Raw genomic sequence first — 13,102 nt, 5'->3', positions numbered from 1 at the left:
TCTGCTATCCGTACGCACGTCCTAGACACGTTTCTGGTGTTCCTCTCGCTATCTCGCGTCACTGATGTTCCCGCGTCCCCACGGTTCCTTCCATCCACCCTTCGCAACTTCCCCTTTCACTCCAACACACAAACCTCCCAACCACCAAACACCACGACGTCTGCCACAACACAAATCAATGAAACAAACATTCCGCCACCCCGCTTATGGTCCCCCACCTCCACGACCTCCAAAAAAAGGGTCCAAAACAACACTCGTCGCTGACCTAATCGCACTAAAGCCTCGCTGCCTGGAGTGCATAAAAGCTCACTACCCCCGCCGCCGCTGCGAATTGTTGTTTACGCACTGGCGACTGACGGTACATTCCATCTTGATAACTTCTCGATCACACCTGTTTCTTGCCACTCCCCCCAGCTTGCTTGCGCTTAGCTCGCAGTGCGACACCGTTCACACTGACACCTCAACCCACGATACTTCAGTCATTCTGATAGTGCGCGACAACAACCGCCAACATCATGTGGTGGGCTGACGCCTTACTGTACTTGGTGGGTATCGCCGTCTGGAATCGTGCGAAATGGCCGTTACCGGCGTCCGAAGTCGAGATGGTCGTTAAGACTTATCTCGTGCTTGAACAACCTCTACCTACCATCACTGTCACCTTCACTGAAACCGTCGGAGGTAAGTTTCGACTGCTCGGTGCTCACTTCGATATATACGATGACTGACCTCCCCTCTAGTTGTTGCTACCGCCATCACCCACGACATTCCTGCCATTCCGTCCACCTCCTCCACCCCTGTTCCTGAGTCCGACCGTTCTACTATCGACGACTACGCCTACCCCTCCCCTGACTACACTCGGGCTGAGTCTCGCACCCGAGCTCGTTCCGATGAGCTTCATCAAGATCGTACGACTGCAATGCACGTAATGTGGACGCCTCAGTATTCCACGTTCGATGTCATCGCAATCTTCGCCGCCGTCTTTTCCGCCGCCGTCATGGCCTCATGGATCGCTATCATCGTCAAAGGCAAGGATCACGTTATGCAATCATTGGGTCAGATCCCTGAATACATCGACGCTTCCTTTCGACACACTGGCTGCCGCATCGGATATGCTTGTCTGATCCTGGCTTGGGTATGCTTGATCACCGACTACTGCATCGGATGGTCAGAAGGATACGTAGTATGGCCGAAGATAATCAAAGTCCTTTTCTCGTATCCACTTCTCCTCATCGCCCACTTCCAACTGCCGCCCATCGGGCACATCCTCTTCCTGTGTGGACGGTTTGCAAAGACGGTTGCAACCGCCCCAGGACAATGGATTGCTAGACAAGCGAGACGTTGGTACGAAGCCCGGACAAGCACGCGTCGCATCGACAGAGTATTCGATCGACCTATCACCAGGATTACCATCGGAGAGTGCCTTTTCCCAGACCTTGCCGCCGCCAGACCAAGACAACCGGAGACCAAGTTCTCTGTGATAATCAAGGCCGCTTTGAGCGACATCTTCTTTCTCGGCTGGAATCTCATCGTTCTTGTGATCAAGCTCCGTATCCGATCTTGGATGCAGATTTGGTCACACTCTCGCGATGTCAGCTTGGTCACGATGGAAGGTCTTTTCGGCGGGAGCGACGATGCGTACTTTTGGGACATCTGGCTAGGATGCTACCAGACCGGCCTGAAGGGCCTTCGGGAAATGCTCTCCGTATCCAATGGGCTGATCAAGACGGCTCTCGGTGGGGTTTGGGTTGGCCTCAAGCTGGTCAAAGCGGTCTACAATCGTGCCCTGATCCGTCTCTTGGAGAGGAAAGTACCTGACAATTTGGCGCCCCGCGAGATCAAGTCTTACGAAGACAACGTCCACAACGCTTACTGCGAGGCGTCCACATACAACCACAGCCAGATCGCGCTCCTTTTGCTGCGACAGTGGAAATCCCTCGAAGACATAGCTCGTTTGGAAGCTCAAATCAAGTACATGGAGCAACACTACGACTCCATTAACAGCCGCGAGATTGGCGAGAAGTGTGTTGGCTACCGTGCAACAATCATCGAGCTCGTTCACGACAACAATTACTTCCGTCTTCTGCTCTGCGCCATCTTGAACGCTCTATACAACGAACTCCATGGTCGAAGGCCCAACGATCTCAACGCCAAACATCCTTACCAGCCCAGCCAGCTTGAGTTCCGCGTTAAACCCGACCCGCGCACTGGCTTCTACATGGGTTACAGGGAATACACGGTCCGGGCGGTTAACAAATGGGATCTTGGCCGCGAATACTTGAAGCAGGTTGAAAACTTCGGCATGAAGTACGAGAAGGAGCCCTTCCGTATGTCGATGATTCTTGCCTGGAAGGCCAACGGCCCTGGTAACGTTCCCGACAACTTCGATCCGTTCGTCAAGGATCACTGGGTCTTCTCCGGCGCCATACCTGGTCTCAACATCCCCGTCTACAAGTCTGAGCACAACCCGTTCAACATCCACGAGAAGCGCTTCCCGGTCTACGTCAATCCTGAGGGTCTTTTTGGACCCCAGATCGAGGACTTTGCCGCCAAGGGCCAGCTTGCGCAGTGGGGCGATCCCAAGGCCATGAAGCCCAAGGTTGCTCCTTTCGACGCCGCCGAGCTCCGCAAGTTTACTGCCAAGATGGATTTCGGTACTGCGCCGCTTCGCAAACACAAGATGGCTTCACTGCCCAAGATGCCCGCCTACTCGAGTGATCCGTGCCCGACTGGTGAGCCCAGGACGACGGACTTCCCGCTCTACAGGAGGGACTTTGCCTAGACACGGACAAAGTTCTGACCGAAGATACCAACGAACATGAGAGAAACGATGTCAACGCCACGAATCCTCATCACACACCAGCGCCACTCGAACACCCTGGTAAACACCTACTGAAACTCCCCTCCACCTCGCCTCACCGATCCACTTCAATACCACCACCGCCTATCCTCCCTCTACACAAGACTCAACACTGACAAGGTAGCGGCCCTGTGCCACCTATAGGGTGAGTAGCGCATTCGTGTGCCTCACCGGGTGCCCCACCGCGCCGCTACTAACAAACCCTTCCCGCCCTCTATGGAGTCAAGACATCGAAGCCCAAGCACACACTATGTGTTGTTTGGATTGCCCGACTGTCTTGTTACACCAGCTCCTCACCCTTATCCGATGCAGCAGGTATAGCCCTCTACGGTGCCTGAGTGACTGAACCGGGGTTTACCCCGGGAAGGTCCCGTTCTGAAGGATGGTGGGGTGGGTAGGGTTTGTTTGTGTTGACATGCATGTGCTGGACGGATGGATAAGCGACTGATGGTTGTGATGTGGATGCTGAGATGGTATGGACGCGGGTTAAGTGAGTGTAGAAGGGGTGGATGAGTGATGTAGTGTGAGATGAGGAGGACGTGGTGGCGATGTTGTGGATCTTGGACGCGATGGCATCTTGAGAGTGTTTTCTTTTGTACGATACCCCTTGCTACTGTTGCTTTTGGGCGCCTTTCAGGGCCGGCGTTTGGCGGGTGTTTTGGAGTCTGGCTAGGAAGATACCCACCTGTTTGTATCTTGTACTGAGATTCGCGTTACCACCGCCTAATCAATGAAGTCATCTTACGAGTATCCAAGTTGTTTGTGATGATCGATGACCAGTCTCCATGTTCGTGTGTATGTGTGAATGAAGTTGTGGTGCTGACGGCAGGGCAGGTGCAGCCGCGACTCGAGGTGCCCCTCCATGCCCCACCCAAAGCAGCTCTCAGTGCTCAATTACCTGTTCCTGAGCTGCCAGGCAAGACTACAACAGCCACACCTCCCCGCTAGCCCGCCGACACACCCTACACCCCTCCAACATGCCTCAGGAAGCCTCCAAGATCTCCGACCCCGACGCGACGTCGCAGGCAGCGGCCGAAGCTGTCGCCGAATCGAGCAAGCAGGCAGAAGCCGAATCCGCAGACGAGAGCGGCGACGACGCGACCGAGACGGTGGAAGGCGCAGAGGGCGCGTCGGAAAAGAAGAAGAAGAGCAGGAAGCGCAAGATCAAGGATGCCATCAGCGGCAAAGGCAAGGCTGGCGAGACCACCGACCTGAATGCGCCCGCAGGAAACGTCCTACCCAAGGAAGCGATGAACATGCTGCTCGCGAACAACCCCGGCCTGGCGAATGAACTGCAGGGCAAGGCGAACAACAAGGAAGAACTCGCGCAATTGATCAAGAAGCTCAACATCAACGAGATGCTGACGGGGCTGGCGCCACAGGGCAGCCAAAAGGACATGGCCAGCCACGCTTTCTGGAAGACACAGCCCGTACCCAGCTTCGAGGAGATGGCGAACAAGGAGAAGATCAAGGACGGCCCTATCAAGGAGATCAAGATTGACGAGGTGGACAAGAACCCCAGCCCAATGTACCCTGGCTTTGAGTGGGTGACAATGGACCTGGAGGACGAGAAGCAGCTGGAGGAGGTATACGAGCTGCTCACAAACCACTACGTTGAAGACAAGGATGCGACCTTCCGCTTCAAGTACTCGCCGTCATTCTTGAACTGGTAGGTCATTGGAGAGGGATTGGAGGCTTAGCTAACACAAGCAGGGCCCTGAAAGCGCCAGGCTGGAAGAAGGAATGGCATGTCGGTGTCCGCGCAACCGCCTCAGGCAAGCTCGTCGCATTCATCTCAGGCATCCCGATACAAATGCGCGTTCGCGAGAAGGTCCTCAACTGCTCCGAAGTCAACTTCCTCTGCGTCCACAAGAAGCTCCGCTCCAAGCGTTTAGCACCCGTCCTCATCAAAGAGATTACCCGCCGCTGCTACGTCGAAGGCACATTCCAGGCCGTATACACTGTCGGCTCCCTTCTCCCCACACCTGTCTCAACAGCCCGCTACTTCCACCGCGCCATCGACTGGGAGAAGCTTTACGATGTCGGCTTCTCTCCTCTCCCCCACGGTAGCACCAAACAACGCCAGATCATACGGTACAAACTCCCAGACACCACCTCTACGCCCGGACTTCGCGAGATGGAGGCCAAGGACGTTGACGCAGCTGTTGATCTCCTGAGGCGATACCTGGAGCGCATGGACATGGCACAAGTCTTCAACAAGACCGAATTCGAGCACTGGATGGCGCCGAAGGAGAAGCCTAAGGAGCAAGTCGTGTGGAGCTACGTTGTTGAGGACCCCAACACCCACAAGATCACCGACTACTTCTCCTTCTACAACCTTGAGAGCACTGTCATCGGCAACAAGAAGCACAACACCATCAAGGCGGCATACCTCTTCTACTACGGTTCAGAAGTCGCATTCGACAAGGAAGACAAGGATAAGACAAAGCTCAAGCAGCGACTAAACTTGCTGATGAAGGACGCGTTGATTTTGTCAAAGAAGGTGAGCACCCTACCCTCCAATACATATCTTTACTAACATAACCAGGCCGACTTTGACGTCTTCAACGCGCTTACCCTTCTCGATAACCCGCTGTTCCTGGAGGAGCAACGCTTCGGCGCTGGAGACGGCTCCCTGCATTACTACCTCTACAACTACCGCGCTGCGCCGATATCGGGTGGCATTGATTCGCGGAACCAGTCGAGCAAGGACCACATGGGCGGTATCGGGTTGGTCATGTTGTAGGCGTCTGAGCGTGCATCTGCAGCGGTGTTTGAATAGGTTTGCTGCTCGTGTTGGGAAGGAGCTAGGGTCATTGGCATGGCCGTCGGCTCATACCCTTGACATGAATGAGACAGCGATCTGGAAAGATCCAGATGTATCGACACTTACCTACCCACGCTTTTAGCATAATTGTTGATTCTGATATTCATGCCCATGTGACTGCGCGGACGTAGCGTGTTTCCGCAAGCACGCAGATACTCCCAGGAATGTGGTTAGGCAACGACGTCACATGCTCAGCCCCAACTCCGCGGCTGAGACCCGCGGCGCCTGTGTAACAACAGTGAGTTCCCATTGGGCAGGCGCGGCTGACCACCTATCCCCCAGGCAAGTAAAGGTGACTGCGTCTATCCGTAGTTAGCCTTGTTTCCGTTTCCGTCGCTGCCTCTCGCTCTTACTGACCTTCTTTCCACACCTCATCGCAACATCAGAAGTGCCAGCGTTATTCTTCCGTCACTGCGCCGCTCGCTACACGGCAGCTTGCACATGAGCAGCGTTTGCGGTTTGCGGCACGTGCTGGGGTGAGCGTGGTCCAGCCTCGCATTCCGCGTATTTGTGCGAGCATTGTTTTACCCAATCGTTATCAACACTCAACTTGCTTGCAGCATACAGTGTCTCGTTTCGAACGTATCTGACGACGGGAAATCCGTGACGACCTCCCGGCCTAGTTTCCAGCCCGCTGCTGTCACCCAAGGATCTACGGAATACCTCCAGGCTCTTTGCTTATTGTGAGAGTTTAATACGATGGCGGAAGGAGACCCGATCGACGCAGACAGGGACGACTCCGATGACGGGTCCGCCATGCATACAACGAGCCCTGTCAATCCTATGGAAGAAGCAGACAAGGACGATACAAGGATCGCAGACTACCAGCCCGAGACGCCGTCGAACTATGTTACCCTAGACACCTTCGCGAAACTCACAAATCACCTCAGGACACGCAGATGCCGCGTATGCAACGACCTGTTCTTTTCATCGGAACTGGATGTTCGGAACCTGTTTCAAGACTGGGCGGACGGTACAGTGGATCAGTTATCCTGCAATCTCAGATGCAGTAAATGCAACACGCGCTCATGCATCGCATGCGAGCCAGTCGCCTTCACAAAGTCATCCAAGGTCGGGTTTGCCTCACAAAACGTGTCATGGTGTTGTGTGGGTGGGCGGTTATTCCTGATATGGGCACTCCTCTGTGGATTCGATCGGCGCATCTGGGAGTCCAGAAATCTCGGGAACATATCCAAGCAAGTCAAGCCGGAGCCTAAATCAAAGGCCATGAAGATCCAGAAGTCTACCCGCGGCGGAGGGTTAAATACAGGTCCCTTGGGCGGTCACAGATTTTCGAGAGAATCCATGCCTAGTGGTAAGGGCTACGGCGGGCATACCTCGGGCTCCAGTGGACATGATCACGATATGTACGACGACGACACCTCTGAAGACGATGGCGAAGCCGGATATGATATCAACGGTTTGCCTTTCAATGTTGAAGCACTGGAAGACATGTATGGGAAAGCACCAACCCCGAACGGCTTTGAACACATTATGAACTCGATGAAGCCCATACCCAACAAACCCAAACCCAAGAATGCGATGGGCAGAAAAGATGACTTCATGTCAAAGGCGCGGATTACACAGAAAAAAGAAGACATGTTCAGCATAACTGTCCTGTATTGCTTGACCGATCTGCTTCCGTCTCTCGAGCGGGAGGCCTGCTTCGATTTCGATCCTCCCGGTGCCATCTTGGAAATGCTCAACAACAGCAAGATCCTCCCATACTGCGCAGAGCTTCTACGCAACGACTCGTTGGTCGATGTTACCAACCGCAAATACCTCTATCAGGCGCTGTTCTCCTTCCTGACTATGGTTGGCTCGCATTCCAGTACGAAGGCAGCGCTCTTTGGCCCTCGATATGCGCGACCTGAGACAATAGACTTGCTCACACTCTCTTTCAATGACGGGGTACCCGACGCAAAGGAGAGGGTGACCACTCTAGCCGAATGTCTACGAAACCTCACTACTCAGAGCTCACTGATGCTACAGAGCTTCAATACGAACCCGAAAGCTTTCGAGGATGACGAGGACCTGACGATGCTTTACGTATGCGACCACATTGCCATCTTTACCAAATTCATTCAAACGCATATGATCACAGCGACCGATAGCGTAGGCGGCAAGGCGACCGTCGTGGTACCTGATGGCCTCGGTTTGAGGGATGTAGACTCCACGCTGATGTCAGAAACTCATTACTATTGGAACACAGCGAAGGGCTTCATGGACTCCCAGCCGGGAAGGTTCAAGCGGTTGATCACAGAGATTACGACGCTGCAAACGGGCCTGCCACCGGGCATCTTCGTACGCTATTGCGAGGATAGGCCCGATATCCTCAAGTGTGTCATTGTCGGACCTGCTGATACACCGTATGAAAATGGCCTCTTCGAATTCGACATCTTCTGCGGCCAGATGTTTCCGAACCTCCCTCCGGAGGTCAACTTTAAGGGAACAGCGGGCGGTCGTCTAAACATCAACCCAAATCTTTACGCAGACGGTAAAGTTTGCTTATCTTTACTTGGTACATGGTCTGGAGAGCCATGGAATTCTGGGGAGTCGACATTGCTACAAGTATTGATCTCCATACAAGCAATGATACTGTGCGAGGAGCCATGGTACAACGAACCAGGAAGGGAAGCGGGCTATACTCGCAGCCCCAACGGGCCTTCAGCGATGTACAACAGAAAGATCCGTGACCATACCGTACGCACTGCCATTCTAGCTTGGCTCGATGAACCGCCACCACTTTGGAAAGACGTTGTCGATTTCCACTTCAAACAGCAAGGCAATACCATTCTCAGTACAGTGGAAGAGTGGGCCAAAGAGAGGATGGGTGAATCTAATAAATCGGCTACTGAGCGAATGATCGAAGAGGAACTGTACGCCTACGACGAGGCTCTTGCTGACACCATGACTGCTCGTCGCCCGGTTCCAGAAGCAAGCGATTTGGGCTCCATGCTACCACAGCTGCAAACTGCATTGAGAACATATGGCGCTACATTCATAGTCAAATACGTCGCTCCTCCTGCCCCAAAACGGAAGTCCCTAAAGGCAAGCCATTTCGAGTCCAAGTTTTCGCCTTACCCACCTGGACCGGGGGGTCCCACAACGAGCTCATCGGAAGCACCGACGGGGTCTTCTATGGCAAGTTCGTCAGAAGCACCAACGTGGGCTTCAGTGGCAAAATCCTCGCCAGCCCAGACAGACACTCAATCCATGTGGGACTATCTGGATGATTTCGGTGAAGCCATGGACAATCAAAATCTGCAGAATGCTCCACGCGGAGACTTCCACCGCGGCCGTGGCCAACATCGTGGAGGCTTCGGTAGGGGCCAGACAACTGCCGATAGAAACGGACCTGCCGTGGAGGGTTCTGCTGAAGCTCCTCGCTATGAACTTAGGTCGTCTACACGTGGTCGCGGCAGCAGCGATGAACCTAGTACTCGTGGTGGACAGAGCAGTTCCAGTACCGTTCACCCACCTTACAACAGCAACACCATGAACTTTATACGCGGAAGGGGTGGAGCTTCTCATAGCGTCCAAGGCTTCGGTCGAGGGGGATTTGGCCGTGGGGGTCGTGGTAGTGGCTTGGATGGTTCCGCTCCTGTGTTCCCTCCTCCACCTCCCGCCGGCCCTCTTCCGCCCGTTGGGTTCTACAATGTCGGCCGCGGTCGAGGTGGACCTCCTCCAAGTGATAACTTCACCATGGGAGATGCGCCGACATGGGTTCGCGGGGGTGGACGCGGTCGTGGTAGAGGAGGCGGACGGGGTGATCGTGGAGATCGCGGTGGACGCGGACGGGGTAGGGGATGAACAGGTGCTCTGTAGACTACATCAGTATCAGGACGAAAGTTAGCAAAACCTTATCGCAATGTGAGCGTCTAGCTTGTTCGCTTCTATCGTCCTCTGTAGGTGATTGTTCATTGTGTCTTTGAATGGTGTGATGGTTGCGAAAGGTCCTTGCTCAACGCGTTGCTCCATCGCGAAGCAGATATGCATCGAAAGAGGCAGTATGTCAGCGAAGGCATTCATCGTGTCCTGAACAAGTACTTCAAAGGTCCACTTCGAAACTGTGGACGAGATGAAATGATACGCGGTAGATGCACCGCGATGTAAAACAGAAAAAACAATCTACGCGTCGAAACCCAGAATCTCGGTGTTATCGGAGATAAATCACATTCCGTCATCGCCCATCGAGCCACAGCATCGCGACGCGACGACCTAGGAACTTCCCCGCTCATGCTACCTCGCGCCGAAACCGCCTAGCTACCGCGATCATGGGTCAAGGAGCATCCCACGATACCCCGCAACTGACGCTGGGTAAGTACACGCAGTCCACTACTTCCCATTCTACACCCGCCGCTACCCAGTCGCCGCCTAAACACTCCAACTAACGAAACCCCAGAGCAACTCTCCCAAACCATCGCCCAACGCTTCGCGTCAAAAAGTTTCTCACCGCTCGAACTCTACTGCTTCAACTCCGTCTTCCGCTCCCTCGCCGACACCGAATCCGGCGTACAATACTGGAGCGAAAGCACACTATGTCGTTTCCTCGAACTGCCGGATGCGCTGGGCGTGGGCTCTGTTGTCTTTCAGATGGCTAGCTACCTTGGCGCGTTCCCGCTTCCGAGTCAGGCCCCGGCTATACTTACGCAAGAGGCGTTGCTGAAGGTTGTTACGATATTGACGGAGAGGTATGGCGCTGTGCTTAAGAAGAGGGGAAAGGAGATTTGGTTGAGAGAGGTTTATAGGAGTTTGGCGATTTATGATAAGGGGATTCGGTCGAGTTTAGAGGATAAGGAGAAAGAGGAGGTTGAAAATAAAGATAAGAAGGTGGAGGGCGGGAGCAGTAATGTGGGGTGGGCGATTGATGCGCCGGATGAGGGGGAAGAAGGAGAAGACGAGGATGATGATGAGTTGGTGCTGGCTGCGTTGGACTCTATGGATGCGATCGACGCGTTTAAGCATGGGGAACAGACGAACGTTCATCATTCGATTATACCGACGGACAACTTCCTCAAGCTGGTGGAGCTGCTGCTGCTCATTGCGCCGATCGACGCCCAGCAAAGTCTCTCGTCACTGGCACCGGATCTCTCAGATAAGCGGGTCGAGAATTTACGGCAGGCGGCGCATGTCATACTGTCGTCTTTCAATGTCGAGAACCATCCGGGTGTCACGTATCGCACATTCAACACTGTCGTCTCAACAACGATGCCCTACTTGTTCAACGGCCTCAACCCACTGTTCGAGCACTTCCTCTTCGCGAAGGACTTCGATCTATCCAAAAAGAAGGCAGGCCCTGGCTCTCCCACTCAAGAGAGCAAACCTGTGATACCTCCGCCGAAAGCAGAACTGGAGCCAGTCTTACGAGAGCCGGGGGAAATTTTGAACTTGACTACACTCAGCCAACTCTCGTTCTTCATCAAGGGCAGCAATCTCTTCCGCAGACTACGTCCACTATACAGCGGCAACACCCACGGCTTCAGCATGGGCTCCTTTGAAAAGCAAGTCTTCAACTGGCGCGCGCCTACTATCCTCCTCGTAAAAGGCCGTCTCCTCCCCACAACGCCCTCCAGCACACGCGAACGCGCCTTACAAGACATGCTCCCACCCAAGCGCCACCCCTCCAGCATAACCTCCAGCGCGCCCAACCAAACCCTCATCTACGGCGCCTACATCTCGTCGCAGTGGAAACACACAGGCAAAACCTGTTTCGGCGACTCGTCAACCCAGCTCTTCCAACTCTCCCCCACCCACGACATCTTCCCCGCCTCCGCCTTCAGCAAAGACTACACCTACTTCTCCAAATCGCCCACCCACCCCGCCGGCCTCGGCCTCGGCACCCCCATCCCCACGCAAACCGCCTCCTCCACACAGTTCTCGCACTCGCCCTTCCGGCCGGGCCCCGTCTCCCTGCACCTCGATGACGCGCTCGAATTCGGCATCTTCACGCATCTGTCGGAGGGCGGGGGCTCGTTTCATCCGAGCAAGCTGCCTGGCAGGAAGAAGAAGGATTGGCAGGATCGCTTTGAGATTGAGTGTCTGGAGGTGTGGGGGTGTGGTGGGGATGAGGTTGCGGAACAGCAGAGGAGGGAGTGGGCGTGGCAGGAGAGGGAGGCGGAGGCGAGAAGGAGGGTTAATCTGGGGACGGGGGATGCGGAGATGGATAGGGAGTTGTTGAAGATGGCGGGGATTATTTCGGGGGATAGGAGTGGGGGGAGTATGGGATGAGGTGAGTTGCGTGTGGAAATGGAGATGTAGATGGGTGGTTGTAGGGCGAGGGTGGGTTACGATGTAATGATATACACGAGTATTATGGCTTCGAGGTTATCCTGCAAGTGCAGTCGAGTTCCATTTGTTGCAATAGCTGAGTGTCCTATCCCAATCTCGTAGTGCCGTGTTAAACGCCTGTGATGCCTTGTTATGCATACATATGATACAGCTCCTCCTCTTTCTCACATCATTCTCCACAAACTCGGCGATCACCCCCAAAGATGCTCTCTCGTGTCTTCGTGTGTCCGAAAGCTCTCTATCCTTGCCTGCACAATATTAGCACCCGCCAAACCCGTCTCCATCCCCATCTCCAAGCCAAACTCACCTCTGCTTGTGCTTCGGATTCTTCGAGCAAATAATATACACATATCGTCCCTTCTTCCTCCTCACACTCTTACACCCATCACACAGCTTCTTGACTGAACTCCGCACTTTCATGCCGCGCGTTTGTATCCTTCCTCCCATGCTCAGGTTGTTGAAACTGGAAACGAGGTCGCGGATGCCCGTGTTGGGCGCAGAGCGAAAGGCGGATAGTGTGGGGCGTACACAGGAACATGTTGGTGTGTGGATGTGTTGGGTGCGTGTGCGGAGCGTGCTGCGCAGGGTGCGGAAGGTGGACGGCCGCCGGATGGGCAGGGTGAGGGCGCGGGATAGCATTGTGTGGTCTTGGGGGTGGGTTCGGGCCAGACGCGGCGGGGAGGGTATGCGATGGCGGGAGGTGGGCGGCGTGTAACTATGGGGATAGGTTGATGATGACGGTAGTGGTGTTGCGGCGGAAAATCTATGCCAAGACGCTAGTGGGGTCGGGGAAGTCGCGCTGCGATGGACGTGTCTTCTAACTAAACTTCACAACCTTTCTAATTTTCGCGCTCGAGCCTGAGGGGTCTTTTCACGAGCCCCGACCTTTTTCAATGGTAGTCATCGCTTATGACGCATACTCGAATTGCATCTAGGTCTTATCACGCGTCGGAGAAGATGCACATCATACCCAGATTGAGCGCACTCAAAGCCTACCTCTCTATCTGCGGACCAGCTACCCACTGGATCGTTCGATGATCTTCACTCATACTGTGGATCTAGGATAGGTGATACTGATGTTTCTGTGGAAAGAACCAAACTGTCGTACAATATGGTCGCATTTCTCG

The 13,102-nt window shown here is 54.4% G+C and overlaps 4 protein-coding genes across 4 annotated transcripts; all 4 read left to right on the top strand.

Annotated features, from left to right (window-relative positions):
* Positions 1–515: 515 nt before the first annotated feature.
* Positions 516–2,779, top strand: J4E87_002991 (uncharacterized protein; the record flags this gene model as incomplete). The annotated part of the gene is made up of 2 exons (XM_049374624.1): positions 516–678; positions 738–2,779. The coding sequence occupies 2 exons, from the start codon at positions 516–518 to the stop codon at positions 2,777–2,779; spliced, it is 2,205 nt and encodes a 734-aa protein (XP_049235615.1).
* Positions 2,780–3,834: 1,055 nt separating this feature from the next.
* J4E87_002990 (uncharacterized protein) lies at positions 3,835–5,603 on the top strand (the record flags this gene model as incomplete). Its single annotated transcript, XM_049374623.1, has 3 exons — positions 3,835–4,526; positions 4,571–5,360; positions 5,406–5,603. The coding sequence occupies 3 exons, from the start codon at positions 3,835–3,837 to the stop codon at positions 5,601–5,603; spliced, it is 1,680 nt and encodes a 559-aa protein (XP_049235614.1).
* Positions 5,604–6,383: 780 nt separating this feature from the next.
* J4E87_002989 (uncharacterized protein) lies at positions 6,384–9,497 on the top strand (the record flags this gene model as incomplete). The annotated part of the gene is made up of 1 exon (XM_049374622.1): positions 6,384–9,497. One exon carries the CDS (start codon positions 6,384–6,386, stop codon positions 9,495–9,497), a length of 3,114 nt encoding a protein of 1,037 aa, XP_049235613.1.
* Positions 9,498–9,961: 464 nt separating this feature from the next.
* On the top strand, positions 9,962–11,915 carry RTC5 (Restriction of telomere capping protein 5; the record flags this gene model as incomplete). The annotated part of the gene is made up of 2 exons (XM_049374621.1): positions 9,962–10,004; positions 10,090–11,915. The coding sequence occupies 2 exons, from the start codon at positions 9,962–9,964 to the stop codon at positions 11,913–11,915; spliced, it is 1,869 nt and encodes a 622-aa protein (XP_049235612.1).
* Between the last annotated feature and the right edge of the window lie 1,187 nt (positions 11,916–13,102).

This window comes from Alternaria ethzedia (assembly GCF_023757985.1).
Source record: "Alternaria ethzedia strain BMP 0044 chromosome Unknown scaffold_5, whole genome shotgun sequence".
NCBI classification, from domain to species: Eukaryota; Fungi; Ascomycota; class Dothideomycetes; order Pleosporales; family Pleosporaceae; genus Alternaria; species Alternaria ethzedia.
Note: the sequence above shows the minus strand (reverse complement) of the source record. Positions and strands in the feature narration are given on the sequence as shown.